The 25509-nt window shown below is 35.8% G+C and overlaps 1 protein-coding gene across 1 annotated transcript in view; it reads right to left on the bottom strand.

Annotated features, from left to right (window-relative positions):
- Positions 1–11474: 11474 nt before the first annotated feature.
- The window catches only part of PAPLA1 (Phosphatidic Acid Phospholipase A1), a 316868-nt gene continuing 302833 nt past the window's right edge, over positions 11475–25509 (bottom strand). The window contains exon 16 of the mRNA XM_090392296.1: positions 11475–11620. Within this exon, the coding sequence (XP_090248422.1) occupies positions 11475–11620 (146 nt within the window). The remainder of the gene's footprint in view (positions 11621–25509) is intronic.

The following is a 25509-nucleotide window of genomic DNA, read 5'->3' as shown; positions in this document are numbered from 1 at the left end:
TGTATTATTAGTTCACCAATTTAATGGGTGGGAGAGACAAAAAAAAAATAAATAAATAATGAAATAAAATAAATCAAGATATTACAAGTTGCTTTAAGCAAGAGAAACTTTTTTCACACAATCAGAAGAAGCCAAAAACTACCCCACTATGAAGATTAGTAGCTGCCACCTCCTAAGTTGTTAATGGTTCTTTGTCTAGACTGAATGAAATCCTTGACTAGTTCAAAAATTTAAGCCTCATGAGTTATTTTTATTCTCAGAAGTTCCATTAACATCAACAACACATTTTTGTTAATGAATTTATTAAAAATTTAATTAAAATAACAGCAAGAGAATGTATATTCAAATGTTTCACTCATCCAGTTTTAATATTTTCACACATGGACTATTCAAGATATGCTAATGTGCGCATGTGTGTAGCTCTTACTCAAAAGTTTTATACTTTTTTTACTTAGTACTGTTGGGGGGGGGGGGGGGGGGCTGATTTTTTTTTTTTTTTTTCTATTTTTATGAATTTTATATATATATATCATCATCATCAGCAGCAGCCGCCACTGTCAATCCACTGCTGGATGAAAGCCTTTCCAAGATTACTCCAAAACTGTCTGTCCACAGCTCTCCTTTCCCATATCATCCCTGCAAATCTGATGATATCATCTATCTGCAATGATTTAGGTCAGTGTTGTGGTTATATTTCCTCTCATAATTCTAAAATACAGTCTCGAGAACTCAGTTCCAAATATTGTAATACCACTGCGAATTTTCCTCACAGTTGCTGTAAGTGTTGCTAGTTGTGAGAGGAGGTTTTCTAAATAAAATTAATTAAGAATTACCTACATTACTATGAAACACACTTCACCAATGTCATCGACGATTTTGCTAACAGAAAAGCAAGAAAAATAACATTTTAGAATATTGAAATTAAAATTTTACTTCAAAAATAAACAGTTTTAATTTATTTCCCGAAACATCGTTTTGATTTTTTGTAGTATTTTTGTGTGCAATGAGAGGGGCAGCAAACTCAGGGACCGCCCCTAGTCACAAAAGAGCTATGCCACCGAATCCAGTTCAGTACTTCTTTTGCCCATCACTGATCTTGTCTTCTAGCAGTATTCCCATCACATTGCCACTTCAGATGTTTCACTCTTCCTATAATGTCAGAGACTTTGGTTGATCCAAAATGAATGTTTTGGTTTGATTTCTTATCCAGATAATCCTTTTGTGATCCAGTCTTGTGATACCAAGCATATTTCTTTCCATACTAAATTGTGTTGTTCTTAATTTTTGAATTTCCTTTGCATTTAGTGTCCATTTCATAGCAGTATGTCAATGTAGGAAGAATACATTGGTTAAAAACTTTTCTCTTCGGACATAATGGTAGTTGGCTTTTGAGTATTGATTGTAATTTTTCAAATGCTTTCCACCTAAGCATCATGCATCTTTTAATTTCGTCCATGATATTTTATTCCACTGATATCTGTTATCCTACATATATGTAATGATCTATATATTTAATTTTGTTATTATTGATTATTATTATTTCTGGTTGGAAATAGCTATCGAACATAACTTGGGTGTTCTTTAGGTTTATCTTTAGGCGAGCTGTTTTGCTAGCAATTTGGAATTCTTGGATACGAGTCTGTAAGTTATGCACAATTGAAGTAAAGATAACTGTCTTTTGCAAAACATAAATGGCTAAATATTTTTCATCAATCTTCAGACACCTTTTCCTTCCCAGTCAAGAAGTTTGAATATTTCTTCTAGGCATGCTGTGAATAATTTTGGAGATATTGTATTACCCTGAGTCCACGCGGTTAGCCTAGTGGCTGTGCGCTTCGCAACCATATGCCTGGGGAAGGAGTGTCCTTGGTTCGATTCCCGCCGACGACGTGAGGAGCTTAAGGATCTTCCTCAGCCATAGCCAAGTTAGCCGGTCTTGGACGTAGACAGTTTATCTGGAGTTTATCATTCCGCAAGCAGGAAAACTGGCCTTGAGAACTCAACACTACAGGCCATAGGATACACCGGGGCATAAGGCTGACCACCTTATCCTGTGAACGGTTTGAGGTCCGACGATTAACTAACCCTCGACACCGCAAGGTAAAAGAGGGTAAAAGGAAGATGATGATGATGAAGATGTATTATCCTGTATTATACCTCTCTGTATTTTCACAGCAGAGATGTTTCCATTGAAATGAACTGCTGCTGTTGCATTGGTGCATGCTGATTTGATAGTCCTGACATATGGATCCTCCACTAGTTGGTTTCATAATGCTTTAAGTATTGCACAAGTTTTTACTGAATCAAACGCTCTCTAATAATGAATAAAATCAAGACATAATGGTAACTAACATTCATTATAACACCATTCGATAATCTGTTGTACAATTTGCATATGGTCCATTGTAGCCACTTCGAAAGCCAGCCTTTTAGTTGTGCTAAGTCTAGATTCGTACAAAGCCTATAAGCGAAGACTTTTGTACACACTTTGTAAACTACCAATAGTAGATTGATGGGTTGGCAGTTCATCAAGTTTTCTTCTTCACCTTTTTTATGTATCAGAATCAGCCTTCTTCCATGTTCTTGGTACATCATTTTCCTCAGACATAAAATAAATAGTTTTGCTAAGATTTTGTAGATCATTTAAGAGAATGTGTTAAAGAACTGACAGATCCAGTGACATGGCTTTTCATTAAAAGTCTGATTACAGGAAAGGTCCCAGGGAATGGAAGGAAGGTAAGATAGTGCCATTGCATAAGGGCGGTAGCAGACTGGAAGTGTTCTAATTATAGGCCAGTTTGTGTGTCATCAGTAGTTGTTAAGATCTCGAAGAAATTAGTGAGGGACCGTATACAGCATTGATCAGATGAGGGTAATGTTATCTGCGAGAGTCAACATGGATTTGTTAAGGGGGAGCACTCTGGTTTTAATAATATGCTAGCCTTTTATAATAAAGTTACAAGAGAAGTAGATGAAGGAAATGCATATACTGCCATTTTCTTGGATTTAGCGAAGGCATCTGACAGGGTGCCACATGATAAGCTGATATTCAAGTTGCAGCATATATGTCTGGATGTCAGATTGGTCAACTGGAGTCAGGATTGGCTGTCCGATAGGTATCAGAGAGTTGTGTATGGTGGAGCAATATAAAGAGGCAAAAGGTTACAAGGTGGGTTTCACATGGCTCAGTACTGGGACCATATTGTTTAACCTTTATATCAATGACATTGTCTATGGATTGCAAGGGGATATTCAGATGTTTGCAGATGATGTGATGCTGGGAAGGGTTATTAGTAATAGTACAGATGTGGTAGCCCTGCAAGAGGATTTGAATAAGCTAGACAGATGGGCAAATGAATGGGAATGTCGGTTTAATACAGCAAAATGTAGGGTCTTGAGGTTTGGGAAACATTATATCTTATTGGAGGAGTTGTACTGGAGGAAGTAGGACACAAGAGATCTGAGGTTGATGACTGATAGCAACCTGAAATTCAGGGGATATATTGCGAAGGTGGTGAAGGTAACACAGAGGATTGCTGCAATACTGAGAAGCACGCTGACCTGCAGAGATAAAAGAGTTATCATTCCATTGTATAAGACCCTGATCAGACCACACTTAAGACTACTGTTCTCAGATTTGGTCCCCAGGATTAAGGGGATAAAGTAACTGTGGAAAGGGCACAGAAGCAGATAACAAAGATGGTTTAAGGACTGTACAATATTAGTCATGAGGATCGGCTGAGGGAATGTGGCCTGCAGATTTTGGTAAACAGAAGGAGACGTAATATGATTGAGACTTTTAAACTGTTCAGAGGTGGTTACAGAGTTGACACTGGGGAGTTCTTTCACATGGTTGAACAGCTGGAAGGAGTGATGAAAAAGGGGCCATCCCTGGAAGTTACGAAAGGAAATTGTGAGCAAGAGGGTGAGGAGTGGTTGCTTTGCATAAAGGATGGTTGAACCGTGGAATGCATTGCCTGATACAGTGGTGAGAGCGAGAACGGTCAATGAGTTTAAGAGTGGTATGATAGACTTTAAGGGAAGCTTAAGGATCAAAGCTATATAACTGAGAGGAGACCTCCACATAGACTTTAAACGAATGCAGAGAACCGACCAGGGATACTGACCTAATGTCCAATCCTCACCTTCTCGTGGTGCATCCTGGCACCCTCTTGAATATCTACCTGGATACTGAACGAACGAGGATTGGCTGGCAATTTGGGATTTAGCTGACCAAATTGTATTCTTATTGGCTTAAACCAAAATACAAAATGATGGTACATGTCAAAAATTTCATGCCGGCTGGAGCGTCACCTGGTTAAACAAGACCACCATTGTTTTCGCCAGGGAACCAGGGTGAACAGCGAAAAGTCAGCTACTGGAACAAATCTGAAAACAAACTCCAACTCAACATCACCAAAGTTAAAGATCGGTACTATCAACATAAGAGGTATGAATGGCAAAGAAATAGAGCTAGCTGAGGTATTAGATAAGTATCAGATCGAAATAATAGGGGTGACTGAAACAAAAAAGAGAAAAACTAGTGCGATCTTTCTGAGCAATAAATACAAAATGTTATATTCAGGCAATGACAATCAAGGAAAAGAAGTTGTAGCAATAGTATTCAACACTAAATACGAAGCTAATCTTCTTGAATGGCAAGCAGTCTCAAGTAGAGTGATGTGGTCAAATATCAGAATGGGGAACTGGACAATAAGACTTATTTGTGCCTATGGTCCCACAGAAGGTTCTGTGGGAAAGATATTTTAATTGTGTCAGTTGCATAGAGAAAGCAACTGACACAATGAAAAAGGAAAAGTCGGTTCTTGTTGCGGATCTAAATAGCAGAGTAGGAAATGATTTTAACAAAAATATTTTTGGAAAATTTGGAGAAAATAGCAAAGATAATAATAACGGCAAATACCTGTTGGATTTCTCCTCAGGACATGGACTGGTTATTACTAACACTATGTTACAACATAAAAATGTGCACAAATTCACATAGAGAGAAGAGGCAAGAAATAAAAGTATCACTGACAATGTTATTGTTGATAGTGATGTTTTCTCCCTGGTGCAGGACACCAGAATGTACAGAGGATTTGAAATTGGAATTGATCACTATTTAGTCTTGAGCAGGATAAAATTGAATTTCATACTGAAAAGAATAACATATAAGAAAGGTTTAAAGCGAATAAAAGTTGAGCAGCTCTCAGATGTGAACTATAGACTAAAATACACAAAGATTATTGAAGAAAAAATGAAAGAGTTTGAGAAGAGGAACCAAAACTTGGAGATTCAGTGGCAAGTCTTGAAGAAAACCCTGATTGATTCAGCTAGAGAGGCATGTGGTGAGGTTGTCTGCAAAGATAAAAAATCAGAACTCCATGGTGGACACAGGAAGTTAAAGAGGCAGTGAAATGAAAAGAAGAAAGCATATCAAAAGTTCCTGTCAAATAAGTCAGCTTGTGCTCTTAAAGAATACAGAGACAAATGTAAGAAAGCTAAATACTGCATAAAAATAGCTAAACAAAAGTCATGAGAGGACTTTGGCAAGAACATAGAAAATAAATATCAAGAAGGTGGCAAAATATTCTGGAGGTTGTTGAAGAAGTTTAGAAATGGAGGAAAGAGTGCTGTAAAAGGAATTAGAGATGATAAAGATGACAAGAAAATGGGATAAAAAGATATCCTTGAAGTATGGAGTAATTACTTTGAAAAATTGCTAAATGAAACAAGCAGTGATGACAGCACAGTGGTAAAAAACACTGACCAAGCATGCAGTCAGGAATATAAATCCATACTTGAAGTAGAAAAAGCCTTAAAGGCTTGAAATGTGGAAAGGCAGCAGGAGTAGATGATATTCGACCAGAAATGCCTAAGTATGGTGGTATAAAAGTCTTATAGTGTCTGCACAGCATAGTTCAGAAGGCCTGGACAGAGGGATGAATTAACGATGATTGGAGTAGAGCTCTCATAGTACCTATATATAAAAAGGTAAATAAAACTGAATGTGAGAATTACAGAGGTATTTCCCTACTTAGTGTTCCTGGTAAGGTATATGCAAATTCACTTGAGAAACGGTTGAGAAGAATTGTGGAAGAAAAGCTTGGTGAAGAACAAGCTGGATTCAGGCCAAATAGAGGCTGTCAGGATCAGATCTTCACTTTACGACAAATAGTTGAGAATCATGGGAATATAACAAAGATGTGTATTTAAGTTTTGTCAATCTGGAAAAGGTGACACTTAGTCTTTATTTAAGTTGTAAGTCAGCAGCTAGAATTGAAGGAAGTACAGGAAGATGGTTTAATGTTAAATCTGGTGTGAGACAAGGATGTACATTATCTCCTCTGTTATCCATTATCTATATGGATCACATTATAAAGGAAAGTGGTATGAAACATGATATCAAAATTGAGATTATCAGCTCTTTGCTTTATGCTGGCAATGTTACACTTCTAAATAAATCCGCTACAAGTCTGCAAGATTCCATGACTTAATTGAATAAGTGTTGTAATAGATATGGTATGAAGGTCAGCAATAAAAAGACAAAGACAATGAAAATAGGCAGAAGCATTGAAAATTTCAACTTTATTGTAAATGGAGAACCTATAGAACAAGTAAAACATTTCAGCTACTTAGGCATGATTTTTAATGAAGATAATAAATTAAATATGGAAATAGAGAACAGAATCAACAAAGCTGGTATGGTGGGAAGTCAATTGAATAAATTCATATCAAATAAGAGAGAAATTAGGCAAAACACTAAATTTGCTGTATACAAGCCAGTGTTCAAACCAGTTTTTAACTTATGGATCTGAGAGCTGGGTCAGAAGTGAAACACTTGACCAAAGGCTAGACACCGCAGATATGAGAGTCATGAAAAAGATTAGAGGCATGAACAGATGGCATCAATGGCAATATCATATTAAAAACGAGGATATTAGGAAAGAACTTGACATTGTCAGCATCCAGGAATGCATTAGCAGAGCTAATCTCAGGTGGTATGGTCACTTAAACAGAATGGGGGAGGAAAGATTAGCAAAACAAGTGTTCTCTGCCAGGTTGGCAGGAAAACAATCCAAAGGAAGACCAAGATGGATTGATACGGTACCAAGTGCCTTAGACGATAGAAATATAAGTTCTAATAATGTTGGAGTCTTGACAAGTAACAGACTGATTTGGAGGAAAACTGCAAATAGGAAGTTAGTAATGATGTAAATTTTTCATGTATTACTATCATATCCTGTACACCCCTTGAGGGTACATGGCAGGAATTTGATGATGATGATGATAGACTTTGTGTTTCCTAGGAAGGACGTCCCGCGATATGTATTTTGACTCCATGAAGACCTGAATAATAATAATAACAATTTCTCCACCGTTTTTAGACATTAGGCTATAACTCCACCTGCAGCTTTTCCATTTTGCAAGCTTTTGATGCTCCACATAACTGCTTCTGGTAGAATCTGTGGCACTTCAGCTATTTTGTAGCTGTCTTCTTTTTCTTCATCTAATTTGTCATCCTGATATAAAACTGAATAAAATTCTTCAATTCTTTTTGCTATAGCATATCTATCTCTGGTTATCATCCTATCTTGTAGTTTGACTGCAAACATCTGTTTATTGCTGGCCATCGATTGCTGTTTGGCTTTTTTGAGACTACAGTTATTTTCGATTGTTTGTTGTATGAATTTACAATTGAATTTTCTTATTTCTTCTGTGATGCTGAAGATCACTGAGTCAGAAAGGGAAAATAACAAACTATAAAATGCAGAACTGTGTCTCTAATCCATTGTGCATCACACATCTGAACACAAGCACATATTTTCTGATGAGATTATAACATATACATATATATATATAAAATAAATTTAGTTTAATCGTTTATCCAAGTGTGAGCAAACACAAAGTTTGCGCCTGAAAGTATCTTCAGGACTGGGGTAAGGTAGTACAACACCGGACAACTCGTTGCAAAGTTGGAGCAAGCTAACATCACTTCTATCTCAGTATCTCCCATAATGCAAAACACATATCCTTGCTGATATGTATATCAGCAAGGAGATGTGTTTTGCATTATGGTTGCACTATGTGTTTTGCTAGTTGCACTAGTTTCAACCTTTATTGAGGTCTCTTTAGTGGGAGCCACGCCCAGAGTTGGAGATACCAGGCAGAAGCATTAGCAAGGTCATCTCCACCTATAGGAGTTGCCAAAGGGTGTGCCACCTTTTTATTAAATTACTCTGGATTTAGAGAAAGATGTTGAAAGTTTATTTTTCACTTGGTTAGACTAGAATAAATTTAGTTTAATCCTTTATCCTAAAGTGTGAAATTTTGCATTATGGGAGATAGGAGTGATGTTAGCTTGCTCCACCTTTTATATATATATATATATATATATATATATATTTATGTAATCTGGAAATCCTGCTCTAGAGACCATACATGTGCCATTTCAGGCCTCCAAAGAAGTGGGGTTACAGTCTCATTCTTATGGGGTTACAGTCAGACAATAAAATTCATCTTCCACCCCTGAGCCTGTTGATTGGCAGCAGCAGATATGATAAGTTCTTTTACTATTACTATTATTACGGGCAACTCCAGGGAGTCATTGGACTCATTGAGGGAGGCCCGAAATCATATTCATCACAACTATTTGACATTCATACAGTATCTATCATACCTCGCCTTAAACTCATTCACTGTCACAGCATCCACCACAGACTCAGGGAGCGCATTCCACTCATTCACTACTCTAACAGCTCTAACACCTTTACTAACCACACTTTTGCCCAGTTTCCATGGATGTCCCCTAGTCCTCCCAAAACCAGCCCTGTTCTCAAAAATATCTTCTGAATTAATTTTATAGAAACCCTTCAGTAATTTGAATGTCTCAATCATATCTCCCCTCCTCCGCCTATCAACCAATTTTTGCAACCCACAAATCCTCAACCTGTTCTCATACGGTTCATTCCACAGACCTGCTATCATCTTGGTCACTCGCCTCTGGATCCTCTCCACCTCCTCCCCATCAAGAAGAAACCTAGCTGAGCACAGTAGTCTAGATGGGGTCTTATCAAGGCTCGATACAGAGGAACAATAACCTGCTTGTCTCTGCTTGTCATCGTATTCTTCAGCAACCAAGTGATTTGATGAGCTGTTTTGGTCACTTTTGCAATGTGTCCCCTAAATTTCAATTCCTTATCTACCAACACTCCTAAATCTCGTGCCTCATCAATTTCCTGGAGCACGGTTCCACCAATGCAGTAAACTGCCACCAATCTTTTCACCCCAAAATGCATAACCTTACATTTTGCCACATTAAACTGACATCCATTCTCCTTAGCCCAGACCTCCATTCTATCCAAATCATCCTGCAAAATTTTGACGTCATCTGCATTCACTATTGCCCTACCCAACTTCGCATCATCCGCAAACAAATGAACTGTTCCTCTCAGATCATTTCCTATATCATTTATGAACAAATTAAACAGCAGTGGTCCAAGAACAGATCCTTGTGGCACACCACTAGTCACAGGCCGTCTTGTGGACTCTACTCCCGAGTAAACCACTCTCTGATATCTCTCCGTCAACCACCCTCCTATCCATCTCACCAACCCTATGTCCATTCTCATATGCTGCAATTTACTGATTAGAATTCCATGTGGAATCCTGTCAAAGGCCTTGGCAAGGTCCAGTAGAATCACCGTAAACCCATTACCCTTATCCAGTTCAGCCGTCACTGTGTTATAATACGTGAGCAAGTTACTGAGGCATGACCTACCCTTCACAAAACCATGCTGTTCCTGATGCAGTATCCCATTTTCTTCTATCCAATCTTGTATTTTCCTCTTGACTATTTTCTCTAAGACCTTGACAATGATTCCTGATATGCTAATCGGTCGGTAATTTACTACAGCAGTCTTGGAACCACCTTTATGCAGTGGAACTATTTTCCCCTCTTTCCACCCGCTCGGGACTAACCCAGACCCGAGACTCAAATTAAACAAAATGGTCAAGGGTACTGACAATTCTTTAGCTGCTTCTCGTACAACACGAGCTGGTATACCATCCAATCCCACAGATGTATTGACATTGAGGTTATGCAATAGACTACTCACCTCCACTTCATTAACCACAATTCCCGTATAATCTACTGGTTTATTCGTTTCTGCAATGTCACCACCTGGATGATATACTTTTGCAAAGTGCTCACTCAGTAACTCAACTATCTCAACTGATTCAGTTACCTCCCTACCATCGGCATTCTTTAAAATCAATCTGCCATGTACATTTTTCCTTTTACTTGCTACATATCTAAAAAACTGTTTAGGATTCTCTTTAGCCTGCATGGCCAATGTTCTTTCGTAATCCTTTTTTGCTTTTCTTACCACACTCGTCACCCTTCTGGCCTGTGCTTTATACCGTTCATGTGCCTACCGGTCACCCTTCTCCTTAAATTCCCTCCATAGTTGTTTCTTTTTTTGCAACTCAAGCTTAATGGTGTTATTCATCCATTTAACCCCTACTTGATTTATTATTCGGACTCTAGGTATACAGTCAGCCATTGCTTCATGCAAGCACTTCTTAACTACCTCCCATGCACTATCAACTTCTAGTCCTTGCAGTTGTACATGCCATGGCACTGAACCAATCAAACTCCTAATCTTGTCATACTTTCCAGCCCGATAATTCCACATGTACCCTGTCTTAATTGAAAATTCTACACCTTTAGCCACCTCCCAAGTTAAGACCCTATGATCACTCTCACCGATTGGTGGCAATGTGGTCATATTTGTTACAGCCAAATCCTCAGATGTAATTACTAGGTCAAGCACTCTCTGACCCCTAGTATTTTCCATTACATGCTGTCGTAGATAGTTATCCCTTAATAACCGCATAAAATCCAGTTCCTTCCTCCCGTGTGTCCTCTCCTCACTCCAATCAATGCGACCATAGTTGAAATCTCCCATAATAATCACCCTCCTTCCACCCATTTCTTCTATTTGCTTGTGCATACTGTCACCACCATCTTTTCCATCACCTGGTCTATAGCAGCACCCAATTGTATATTTAGTTCTGCTAGCCACAATCTCACACCAAATGGCCTCAAATGTGCTCTTTTCTCTATCCTGCAATTCAACTTCTATTCTCCTTGGCTGGAGCTCATCAGCTATCATCAACAATACTCCTCCCCCCATTTTATTCTCTCTGTCATTCCTGAACACACTATACCCATCACATTCAATCCCACTAGTTATATCATCTACAGTCAGCCATGTTTCACTAATACCAATAACCTGTGGTCTGGAAGTGCCAACCATTGCCAAAAACTCTTCCTTCTTGTTCCTAATACTCCTAGTATTAGTGTACATGAATTTAAGACCCCCATTCTTTGCCCAAAGGCTAGCAATATAATAGATATAATACAATTGTTATAAGTTTGTAAAATACTTTGCTGTTACAAAATCCATTCCTTACCAATAACAAAGATGGCTATTAATGGAAAACAGATACTGGTTGATTATTTCAAATGGAGCCTTCTGAAGAACATAGTCGATCCTCCTACCACCATTCAGTTGACCAATCTGAATATGTTCACCATTACCTGTTGAGTTTGATGCTAAAAAAATAAATGATAATAAAAAAAAAACACTTGATATTATAATATATAATATATAAATAATTAATTGAAAAATTAATATTTGAAAATTTTAAATTTTATATTAAAGCTAAAATTTAGCAATTAAAAACTGAAATTGAGAAATCACATTTTTCTGTGATACATTTATGTCCTGGAACACATTTCAGAATATTCTGTTGATATTATATCAGCAAGTTAATAAATATTATTTTCCTACCATTCTGTGTTGTCATCAATACCATTCTGTGTGGTCAGCCTAGTGGCTGTGCGCTTCGCAACCATATGACTGGGGAAGGAGTGTCCCAGGTTCGATTCCCGTCGAAGGCATAAGGAATTTGAGGATCTTCCTCAACCATAGCCAAGTTAGCCGGTCTTGGGCACAGGCAGTAGGGTTTTTTTCTGCCAGTTTATCTGGCGTTTTTCATCCTGCAAGCAGGCAAACCGGCCCTGTGAACACATATGAATCTACAGCCATAAATACTTAATCCCCCATGAGGGGGCTCAACTCGCCCCAATAAGGACGAGGGAGAAAAAGGGAGGAAACTCCATACGAATAAATAAATCAATACTGTTCAAAATAAATAACATGTACTGTGAACACAAACCTTTCCATGCATTTGACTTCTGAATTATTCCTTCCTTGCTAACCTGATTTGGCTAAGAGTTTCTATTACCTAATCTGAAAAATGATTAGATAAATTTTTTGATAACATTCCACCACACAAATTGTCACTAGAAAATTTATGCTGGTGAATTTAGACATATGTTAAATTCAAATGTGTGAGATGAAAGAGTATGGATTTTTGCAAACAGTGGTAGAAGGATGACTGTAATGAGTTACTGAATTTCATACAATCCTAAGAATGGATAATATCTAGTTGAACCAGTTATTCAATTCTGGTCAGGTTAGTTCGGTTGGAAAAATGACCACTAAATTCACAACAATCACTGCTACCAAAATCAGGTAATGAGAAAAAAGATCACTGAGTCAAGAAAGGGAAAATACATTAACTATAAAGTGCTGAACTGTGTCTCTAATCTGTGCATCACACATCTGAACATATATCTAAGCATATATTTTCTGATGAGATTATAACATAGAATGTCATCATTAAATTTATTCCAGTTATAATTTTAATTCTCAACTCACTGAGATGAGATTAAATAAGCAAAAGTATGCTGGAAATACAAATGACATGCCTATATCACATTTAATTCCAAGCAGGAAGGATAACAGATATAACTTTTAATGAGTGGGAAACACATGTAGTGTGTGATAATAGTATAATATAACAGAATCCCTGAAGAAGATATCCTGAAGGTGGCAATACAAGTTTGAATTGACACCTTCAAACATGTATATTTACATGAATAACATGTGAATCAAATATCAGCCCAAGTCAATTGACTTGAAGATGAATCTGAAGTGTTTTTTTCACATCAATCCCAACAAGAAAGACTGAAAAGCTTAGAGCAGATAATCTGGGAATCCTACTGGTCTTTTCATGTCTCCAGCCAGCTGAAAGTAGTACTACACCATTAGAGGAAAGTATCAGCCAGATCATCACCAACATTCATGCACTCTGGAATTAATTGAAACCCAGAACCTACAGTCAGAAGATGATGCGATCCACAATGCCAATAAGACTGGCAGTGTAGTGTCTTTGTAACAATGTTTTTATCATTAAGAATAACATTTATGTGAAAAATTAAAATGTAAGTTAAATACAAATATATTCAATGTGCTGTTAAAATCTATAAAAATGAAATAAATTGCATTTATGCTTCTGCAATACACACAGATGACTGTCCTTTAAGAGCTAGTTTTCATGAAAAAGAGATCAAAATAAATTATTTAAAATATAAAAAGTAGGGGGAAGGGTAAACTCTGGAATGAGACAGTGGGAAAAAAAACTAAGAGGTTTACAAAAAACTACCTACAAGACAAAAGGGAATACAAAAGTTTTAAGAACAAAAATTCAGGCTACCACAGCATGGATATTTGTTCTCAGATAGTATTAATTGCATCACCAAGTGCAGTGTTTCCCAAACGTTCAGTATCTGTGTACCCTTTTTACATTGGCATATGCCACATCTTTTTTTTTTTTTTTTTTTTTTTTTTTTTTTTTTACAAGATGTCTTATGTAGTTAAGATTTCAATATGTGAGGAGCATTATTACTTCACAAAAGCTATGAATAGTTGTTTGACTAAATTCTAAGTAGAGCTGCTATAAAGTCAACTATTTGACAAGTGGAATATTTGATTTATATTTTAAAGAAATTGTATTTCTTGAGAATCCTGGCATAAACTCACAATATTATCTTTCAATTTTTTTTTCCACCACTAGACCTGTTCAAAAAAACTTATTTGATTTCAGTGATGAGATTACATTATGTCTTGTGAGATGTAACAGTAATGAATGATTCCCCATAACAAAGGAAGTTTACTAAAATATTCTTTTTTGTCCTAAATGCCTGATGAGATGGTGAAATTGCTAAATAAACAATCTCTCAATCTCTGCACCTTATTTAAACTACACAACATACTAGCAACGTCACTTAGACAAATTCCATTTTCTATCACATTCAGGAGAGAGTGTGTGTAGTGCCCTTACTCAGTAACTAGACTACTATGAACAGATCATAATACCCACCTTGGAAAACATAGGAAATTCACTATCATCATTATGGTAAGTTGGAGATGGCAGACTATGCTTCTGACATTCCATTACAGAAAATTAAAGGAGGAAAATTAAGTGTTACACAGAAGTAATTAAAAGTTGAAGAGATTATCTCTGGGGTCAGCAGCAGAAATAAAGCATCCTCCAAACATCAACTATTTATCAAAAATTTGTGAGATTAACTCCAACCTGAAGAAAAAAAGACATTTACAGTGTCACAGCTGTAAATTTCTTTTAAGCATGGAATTAGTCTTGTATTCTTTTGCAAGGGAATATGGGTAAGAATTTAGATATAATATGCAATTATAAAATATGCATTTACCTCTAAATGCCTCTATCTATCGTGATGTAAAAAAAAAAATATAGAACTAATTGTACACTCTACATTTTCCATGAACTGAACAGAAAATTTCAACTTCTGGGCTCCATTCATAGGATTTCATGGCCAGTCAACACCTAAAAGAATGCAATTTTCAAAGTTTGATATCCTTACAAAAAACGGTGGGTACCAAAAACTTTTGTGGTAGTCCACAGGTAATGAATCGCTTGATATGAAATGTTTTGAAACTATAGTGCAAATTGAGCACAGGAACTAAAATAACTGCCAATACATTAGCTGGTCTAAATGTTTTTGGAGGTATATATCATGATTATTGCAGTCAGTTGCTTTGACCATAATTCCAAACAACCAGTCCTATATTTCAGGTGTCTGAAAGAAAAGCAGGATTCAAGGAAGAAAAATAGAGTGCTACATATAAGTAATTAAAATCAAATATTTAATGCTGAAACACTAACCAGGTTCATCCATAGAAATGGGTATTACTGATTTCAGTCTCAAGTGTTCAATTCACTATGAAGAAACTTTCCCCTTTTTCTAGCATATGGTGGGCTCTATGGCTTGTCACTACAAAATAATTTGCCTTTTCTTTGAAAACATCTATGCTCTGCAGATAGAATTAGCTGTATAGTGTATTATAGCTGTTTTTCTGACCAGTTTGTTTTTGTGGGATAAAAACCCAAGTTTCTAAGAGGGAAACTCTACCACCTCCATATTAGAATGGCTACTCATCTTTAATTGAATAGCCCTGATAAAGGTTCTTCACATCCTAGATGGGATTCGAATCCAGCTCTTTCCAACCAAAGTACAATGTCAAAACCAACACCAACTAGCTACAGAGGCTCTATATAGAAAGCTTATCTTAAATATTCTAAATAAACAGTACAATTGATTGATAAACAGTACAAATAGTTATAGCAATTATCTACAAAAAATCACCAATAAACAAATCACTGTAATTGTAAATTAATAACTTAATCAATTCATACAAACAATAGTAAATAATAACTCACGCTCTTTCTTTCAATTTAAACTGTTAAATAAGGCTGGATGTTGAGCTCTACTAAATTAAATAATAAAACAAGCTCATAATGAGAAAATCATAGTTTAAAGCTTTTCTCAGTCATTCATTCCTCCTTCATAAAAAGAGAAAATTTAAATAGACAAACAAAACAGTGCTACATTCCAGAAGCAAAGAGAAAATTCATCAAATGCTTACTAACATCTGTGTAATGTGAAGAATGAGAAAATATCAACGCTTTATTTTCCTTAATTTAAAAAAAAAAATAAATAAATAAATAAAATGGCATAAGAAATACTTTAAATACAACAGTATATCAACTGCCTTTAGCACACCATATGTCTGTGCACTTCTTAATAAAACTTCTGTTTCCTTAATTTTATGGCATCTCAATTCATATTATTCAATGTTCAAATTTTCCATCTTTTGTGGTCACTGCTCTCCACAGGCTGTTATTCATTAGTGTTCTCCTGTTGTCATTAACATGTGCTGTGACATGTGAAATAAGTCAGTCACATATGGATTGCTCACTTCCATGCTTGCTGATATATATACACTAGTGGCCAAATTTGTGGAAACCTTATGGAAAAAGTGTATTTTTGAGGTTTGATGGCTCATAACACCACTTTTTTTTGGTGTAATACCATAAAATTATATGTCAATGGAAAGATAATTTAATCAAGAATGTAATACGATAACTTTTATGAAGGATTTTTTTTTATTAGAACAGCAGTTATAAAGAAGAAAAGTGACACACAGAAAAAATGAGATATACAAAAATTCTCACAATGCGAGTTAATACTTAGTTGGGTAACCTTAAGCGTTAATTACGGCCTTACAATGCCTTCCCATGGAGTGAACCAAGTTTTTTAGTTCTGCAGCTGTTATAATGTGAAACCAAGATTGAATTATTGCTTCTATTAATTGGGTTTTATTGGTGGGTTGCTTCTGACTAACAAGTTTCTTTAGTCGGCTCCATAGATTTTCGATTGGGTTAAGGTCTGGGCTATTCCCAGGCCATTTCAGCAGTGGAATATGATTATCTTGAAACCACTTTTTGCACACAGAAGAAACATGACATGGAGCTGAATCCATCCTGTTAACCTCCCAACCGGCCGGTGTGGATGAAATATTCAACACTCCCTAGCTTTTTTCGTGGATCAAAACTTCGTCGGCATTCTACCTTTTATCATGCCATTACCTTCCTCTGCCGTTAATCTCGTTATGGCTATTCTATAGCCATTAGTGGATTAACTGTTGCTGAGTGACCTTTGTGTCCCCCCCCGTCTTTATGTCTATTGTGTTGCTTAGAATTTCATTTACTGTCCTAAGTTATTTGACCTTTCTTGCCTCTAAAACGATTTATTCTGTCTCTTCCCAAAAATTGAAACGAATTTCACATATGCGAAAAAAATCAATCCTGAAATGACCACTGATCAGCTTTTGCAATGAATCTATTTAGTGATAGTAAATTTGGTGTATTTTATTCTACAAATCAGTGCACCGGAAGAGTTGCACTGATTGTTCTTTCACTTTACGTATAATAGTTGAATAATTTTTTTTCGAATTTTAAAATTTTCAAATGTTTGCTTTGAAAATATTATGTCAAATATTTATATTTTTAAATAATATTTATTGAAATAAATATGTCCTTTTTCTTTCGTTTCTAGCGAAATAGCATTATATGGATCATCACATTTCAGATTTAGAAACGATTTTTTGTTATTCATAAAGACAAAATAAAAAAAAAATGTTAAAATGCTAAATTGCATTACTCAGTTTCCGATAGTGTCTTTTTGGTATCAAAAATTTACATCCAATGATATTTTAGCAGTGATTCTTCGCCTTCGTCATTTATTTATTTATTTGTATTATGCATATTACGATAATATCTAGTGCATAACCTCATAGATATGTTGAAAATATGTGAAAAATATCATATACGGAATGATTCAACATTTTTGCTTATTTTGAAGATTTTCTAATGCTTCCCCCCCCCCCTCCTTATTCTCTCCTGGAACTGAATTACATAACTACTCTAATTTTCTATACAGGTTTGAAAGCTTTTCTAGACAGCATTCAAAATCAATTACTTCATTTTACCATTTTGACAAAAGATATACGGCAATCAGATTGTATTGTGAAGCTTCTAATTCTGTTCTATTTATTTGCAATCTAAAACCAGCTGTTCTACTGTCCGCTGAAATTATGTGAAATTTTAGAAATAATATGCTATATTTTCACCATGCAAAATTGTTTATATCCATACCACACAAAAGAAAGTTCAGTAGTATTATTTGTGTTTGTTTTTCTTTTAAAAAATTCTAAATATTACTTCTGCTGCTGCTGGAAGCTATTTCTGAAATAATCTACGTCTTCTAAGTACTTGGTAATATCCTCTTAGCTGCAGGAAAAGTTGAAGGCTTATTACTCTCAGTGCTATTGAGAAGAAAGGGGAGAACACTAAAGTGCCCCAGGCTGTAGTGCAGAATATGTCCAGAATGTCTTGTTTCCTTTTCGATTGTTGATTACCTATATCCTAACAGAAATACTGATATTTCGTTTACATGCTTATACATTATTTATGCCAAAATAATTGCTTAATTTATAATGATCAGTTTCACTTTTATTATCAAAAATTAGAAATTAAATCATAAATTATCTTGAAAAAGAGGATTTGAATTATTTTCAAAGAAAAGGTGCATATGCGTTTCATAATCTTTTTTTTTTGGGGGGGGGGGGGGGGGGGGTATAGACCTAAGCAATATGCAGATATTTCAGATAATTTATTTCATAAACCATTCGCAAGACAGCTGTTACAAACGTAAATCACTTGGGGAACATACCCATTCATTTTAGTGTAAAATAGTAGCAAAGGTTCAGTTACTTTAGATGTCTAATCTAGAAGAAAATGTTATGTCTGCTGAGATTAGAATCATACGTGAATAATTTTTCTGACATGATTTCTCTATTTGTTATAATGTAACCAATTTCCAGATTTTTTTCCCTCCTGCAGACTTCATGTTATATGCAGTGATTTCTTCTTAGTACTACAAGAAAAAAAATCAGATAACAGGAGAAAAATATGTAGTATTCTCTTTTCCACTGGCTGAATTTACAATGTTCTTTCTTTGTGTTTTGAAGAGAAAGTGCAAATGACTTTTTTCTTACTATTTTTGCCATTATAACATCTCATATAATTATAAGAGTGACATTTTACCGTTTTTCTCCCATACGAGAAACAGAAATAAGGTGGTAATAATATTGTTGATTCTGCCAAACTTCATTGTAGCAGAAATTTTTATTACAAAACTTTGTAATATATATATATATCTCCGAAACAAGAAATTTGGAACCCATATCACATCAATGTTGAGTGTTGGCAAGGTGAAAATGTTCCCGTTATTATTTATATATTTCATTTATTAACTAGGGGGGGCTATGCCCAACCCCCCCGTGTTCCGGTATGGTAGACTAGTTCTCCTTCAATTGTGATAACTCGAAAGGGGGTTCCACCCCTGAATTCTGATGACTCGAATTTTGAAGACTCGACACTCAGGGTAGCCCCTGAGTTTCAAAACGTTTCGATAAACATGACATAAAAAGGCTTATCATTTTATATATATAGGGAAGATTTTATTTCATTATTTTTTATTGTTTTGATGAAATACTTTACCTGGAATACTCTTTCCAGTTTCTCTGTGTCATAAAAAGAACTTAAAAATTAGCCTTCAAGATGAAAAAGAAACAGTGCATTCGGGTATCCCTCTATCAATATTTGTAGTCCTGAAAAGGACTGTTTTGATGGCCTTGAAAACAAACATTTTTTATTTCATGCTGTTCAGAATTTGAAATTCTTGAACAGCGTGGAACACCTTGAAGCAAGGTAAACACACAAAGCAGTTTTACACTCAGAGCACCAGATTTTTGTTTCCTTTCTGATATTTTTTTTATTACATACATAATATTTGCGTGCAGGTTTTTTTTTTATTAGCCGTTGGTGGTAGATTTTCGGGATAATGGTTGGAGTTAGCAGCGTTCAACCTCAGATGTCTGGCAGGATTTCCTGTTTTTCTGCTTGCTGAAGAAGGTGCATGTGCATGCAGCAATGCTTTCGCAATTTCTATTCTGTATTCTAGATATGTTATGGTAGACAAACATTTTTTCTTGTACAGGAGGAAACTGTTCCAAATAACAAAATCCAAACACTTCAAAATTCAAATAACATATCCAAACACTTTTTTGTAATATTTTTTTATGCTGTTTCCTCATTACAGAGTAGAATGATAGCTGCTGATCGCACCTGTCGACTCAACCCATAGTGTCGTTGTATGCACACACAGCAATGGGTTTTTCGTTCTTTAAACCATGCTTCTCCACGGATTCCGCTGATGGATTGTGCAGGGAAGATAGCAGAAAAACATCTTTTTTGTCTTTCCAACGTAGTGCAAAGACTTTCCCTTGCTGATAAATTTGGATTTCCCCCTTCGATAGCTTTCCTGAAGCCAGATCTGGAGGCATATCTCGCCTTTTTGCATTTACAGTACCATAACTATCTGTAAGATGCTGTAAAAGCAAATCAGCGAGTTCAGGACACATATATAGTAATTATCCATCATAATACAGTAACCTTTCCCCAGTAAAGGGTCTAGTAACTGCATTACTGCACGCATCGACAAGGGGAGATCCGAATATTTATCGTGCTCGATTACAGTTTGCTTTCCCGTATAAGGTTTGAAATCCCAAAGATATCCACTTTCCGATTCGCAAAGCATAAAAAATTTTACTCCATACTTCGCTTTCTTTTTGGGAATATACTGCTTACATTTCAGTCCACCTTTGAATGGCATAAGGCTTTCATCGATACTCAAGTCTCTCTCAGGAATGTAGAGTGATCTACATTTTTGACGGATTTTCATCAGAAAATCATAAATTTTGTTGAGGACCGGGCAAGGATGTGTTGCCTGATCGTATTCCTCATTATTCTGAAAATGTAAATACTTCATGATGAGACTGAATTGTTTTTCAGTCATAACATCACGAAACATTGGCGTGTTCAGAATCCAGTCTGTAGACCAATACATTTCGAGAGCGGGCTTTCGAAATGTATTTCGAAACTTCGGGTTTTTCACTTTCTTTATTCTGATATTGCATTTGAAGGATGACAGTGATTTTAAATATTAATTTCACCTATATCCGAATATCACATAATTTCCTGATTTATAATAATCAGGAAATATGTATATTGTCTGATTTATAATTTGCTAATTTATAATAATCACCACATAGTTTCAGTATCGAAAAATTAAAGTTATGTGGAACAATTACTAGAGAAAAATAACGAATTAAATAAAAACTGTACCTATGTTTCATAACAGTTTTCGGGTGTGTGATAGTAATGCAACGGGGGGGGGGGGGGGGGGTTGAACTATCAGTGGCGAAATAAAGTTCAATTCTATTGTAAAAATATGGAAATGAAATTTCACATTTGATATACATATTTTGAATGATAAAAATAAGCAAATGTATCGCTTACTTTAAAAATTGGAGAATAAAATATCTGAATTATGCAGAAAATATAAATTTAAATCATAACTGTTAATTTCATTTTGTAATGACCAATTATACAAGGAAACCAAGAAAGTGAAAGTACAGATTACTATACAACATGAAGAAAAAATTTAGCAATATGATTAAAGAATTTCATGTTATTCTCTATAAAGCAAAGTTGCTCAAGCGTGTCCTAAAGGAAATCTGTTAAGTATTATTCGATTTCGATGGTTTTGTACAAAAATAAAATTAATATAATCTGGAACGTCGGCAGCCGGTTTTCTTTTCTTTTTTTAAAAGAATATTTCAAATAATTATCGTGAATTAATTTCTTCGAGAACAAAAGAAAAATCTTTTGTCTAGTAGCGATTAGAAAAAAATTAGCGCAAAAAAATAAAAAATTAAATTGGTTAAGTGAAGAAATTATGCAAGATCTTTATTTTGTCCAGAAATTAAAACTGTATTGTACAATAAAAAGAGAAAACAAAAATATAAATAATTTCTCTATTTTTAGTCTATCATATATAACTAAAATCCAGTTCACCAGCATGGAACAAGAAAGTCTGTTTCTTGTTATAGGCAACTGAGAGGCAGCTACGAACGGCAGATAATCTGATTAACCTTTCTCTTCAGCGTGAGGGTTTATCACACCTTCTAATGGACATGACAGTCAAATTGCACTTCTTATCCAGGTTCTTTAAACAGGTGGACTGAATCTTATCCAGATTTAGTTGGACGTCTATAGACGTCCTAGCCGGTAGGAAGGTTAAAATATAACTTCTTCTTTATCTTGGAAAAGATCACATGCAGAAGGCTTCAGTTTGGGCTCAAGTATTTAATTTATGTATTTTTGGGCATTTATATTCCCATTATTCACGCAAATTCTGCCCACACCTTTTGATGTCATACAACCCCAGATCATAACACTAAGTGGGTGTTTCACGGTAGGTGTAATGCAATCAAGATGCAAATCTCCGATTCTTCTCCCTACGTATTTTATGCCATCACTACCAAACAGGGAGATTTTGGTCTCATCACTCCAAATAACACTGTCCCATTGTTCCGCTGTCCAGTTAACATGGGTTTTAGCCCTGTTTAATCTTTTCAACCTTTGTTTGAGAGATAAAAATGACTTTTTTCATGGAATTCTAGCATTTAGACCAAATTCCTGCAGTCTGCGTCGAACAGTCCTTGCACTCAACTTCACAGTGTATTGCGCCATTTCATCTTTTATACACCTAGATGATTTTCTTCTGTCACGTATATGCACAGTCTCTCAATTCTTCTATCATCACTTGCTGTTGTGCACCTTTTCCTGCGTTTACCAGTCTGGTTTTGTAGTGACTGAGTCTCCTTATACCTCTTCAAAAATTTAGAAATGCCACCTTTGGTTAAGTTTCCACCAATTTTTCTTCGAATTTCTTCATAACTGTAGCTTTGTTCACTTAATAGTACTATTTTACATCGCTTTCTGAGTGACCAGTCAACTCTTGGCACCATTTCTTTAATTTTATTATGTTTTACAAGCTCACTAAATGAAAGAAAAACAACAACAAAAAAAAACCAACCAACTTGATAGCAATCACATAACATACTGACAAATGTCCTCCTCTCAGCTCCAATACATGACATCAATAGCTGAATCCTACTGTGACCTTACTGGCTCATTGTCAAAACAAGATGACACCTGAGATTGGTCCTCTAAACACTCATGCTCATTGGCTACATTCAAATGAAGGAAAACTACTTCATATCAACCTAAGCAAGTTGTGCTTCTTTTTTCTGGTTATTTGGCTATAACTTTTCATAGAATACAGATAATTGAACAAACTTTGTTGCATTACATTTTTGATTAAATTATCTTTCCATTGATATATAATTTTATGGTATTACACAAAAAAAAAGTGGTGTTATGAACCATCAAACCTCAAAAATACACTTTTTCCAAACGATTTCCACGATTTTGGTCACCAGTGTAGCAGACACTTGCTGGTCAACAAGTGTCTGCTATAGGCAATAACTTCTTTGAACTGTTATACCTAAAACATTTTCTTTTGCACTTTTCAATACTTTCTTGTGCCTTGTCTAAAATCTATTCCACATAATGAAAAAAATAAAAAATAAAAAATCACTTTCCGTTTTGGAACTGCTCCACTTCTATGTCTGCAACCAGAAGTAATGACATCAGTTAAATACCATAAGTTGCTCTAGATAATCAGATTCAATTGTCATTCAGAAACTATTTAATAACACAATACATTTTTCAAGGGGTGCTTAAGGGTCAAAGCTGTATAACTGAGAGGAGACCTCCACATAGCCTTTAAAGGAATGCGGAGAACCGACCAGGGCTTCTGACCTAATGTCCAATCCTCACCTTCTCGTGGTGCACCCTGTTGGGTATCTACTTTGATACTGAACGAACGAGGATGGGCTGGCAATTTGGGATTTAGCCGACCAAATTGTATTCTTATTGGTTAAACCAAAATAAAAAATGATGGTACAACATGACAAAATTTCATGCCGGCTGGGGCGTCGCCCGGTTAAACAAGGCCCCCGTTGTTTTTGCCAGGGAACCAGGGCGAACAGCGAAAAGTCAGCTACTGGAACAAATCTGAAAACAAACCCCAACTCAACATCACCAGAGTTAAAGATCGGTACTATCAACGTAAGAAGCCTGAATGGCAAAGAAATGGAGCTAGCTGAGGAATTAGATAAGTACCAGATCGACATAATAGGGGTGACTGAAACAAAAAAGACCAAAACTGGTGAGATCTTTCTGAGCAATAAATACAAAATGTTATATTCAGGCAATAACAATCAAGGAAAAGAAGGAGTAGCCATAGTATTCAACACAAAATACGAGGCTAATCTTCTTGAATGGCAGTCAGTCTCAAGTAGAGTAATGTGGGCAAATATGAGAATGGGGAACTGGACAATGAGACTTATTTGTGCCTATGGTCCCACAGAAGGCTCTACTAAGGTAGAAGTGGAGGAATTTTTTGAGGCTTTAGAAAAAGCAACTGACACAATGAAAAAGGAAAAGTTGGTCCTTGTTGGGGATCTAAATAGTAGAGTAGGAAATGATTGTGAGACATACAAAAATATTTTGGGAAAATTTGGAGAAAAGAGCAAAGCTAATAATAATGGCAAATATCTGTTGGATTTCTGCTCAGGACATGGACTGGTTATTACTAACACCATGTTCCAACATAAAAATGTGCACAAATTCACATGGAGAGAAGAGGCTAGGAATAAGAAAAGTCTCATTGACTATGTTATTGTTGATAGTGATGTTTTCTCCCTGGTGCAGGACACCAGAGTGTACAGAGGATTTGAAATTGGAAGTGATCACTATTTAGTCTTGAGCAGGATAAAATTGAATTTCATATTGAAAAGAATAACATGTAAGAAAGTTTTAAAGCGAATAAAAGTTGAGCAGCTCTCAGATGTAAACTGTAGACTAAAATACAGAAATATTATTGAAAAGAAAATGAAAGAGTTTGAGAACAGGAATCAAACCTTGGAGATTCAGTGGCAAACTCTGAAGGAAACATTGATTGAGTCTGCCAGAGAGGCATGTGGTGAGGTTGTGTGCAAAGATAAAAAAATCAGAACTCCCTGGTGGACACAGGAAGTTAAAGAGGCAGTGAAGGAAAAGAAGAAAGCATATCAAAAGTTCCTGGCAAATAAGTCAGCTTTTACTCTTACAGAATACAGAGACAAATGTAAGAAAGCTAAACAGTGTGTAAAACTAGCTAAACAAAAGTCATGGGAGGACTTTGGCAAGAATATAGAAAATAAATATCAAGAAGGTGGCAAAATATTCTGGAGGTTGTTGAAGAAGCTTAGGAATGGAGGAAAGAGTGCTGTAAAAGGAATTAGAGATGATAAAGGTGAAATGAAAACAGGAGAAAAAGATATCCTTGAAGTATGGAGTAATTACTTTGAAAAACTGCTAAATGAAACAAGCAGTGATGACAGCACAGTGATAAAAAACACTGACCAGGCATGCAGTCAGGAATGCATATCCATACTTGAAGTAGAAAAAGCCATCAAAGGCTTGAAATGTGGAAAGGCAGCAGGAGTAGATGATATTCGACCAGAAATGCTGAAGTATGGTGGTGGTGTGAGAGTCTTACAGTGGCTGCACTGCATAGTTCAGAAAGCCTGGACAGAGGGACGAATTCCTGATGATTGGAGTAGAGCTCTCATAGTACCCATATATAAAAAGGGAAATAAAACTGAATGTGAGAATTACAGAGGTATTTCCCTACTGAGT

The sequence above is a fragment of the Typopeltis vanoorti genome, chromosome 5 (genome assembly GCF_054136105.1).
Source record: "Typopeltis vanoorti isolate ZY-2024b chromosome 5, IOZ_Tvanoo_1.0, whole genome shotgun sequence".
Classification (NCBI taxonomy): domain Eukaryota; kingdom Metazoa; phylum Arthropoda; class Arachnida; order Uropygi; family Thelyphonidae; genus Typopeltis; species Typopeltis vanoorti.
This window is presented reverse-complemented; position numbering and strand designations above follow the sequence as displayed.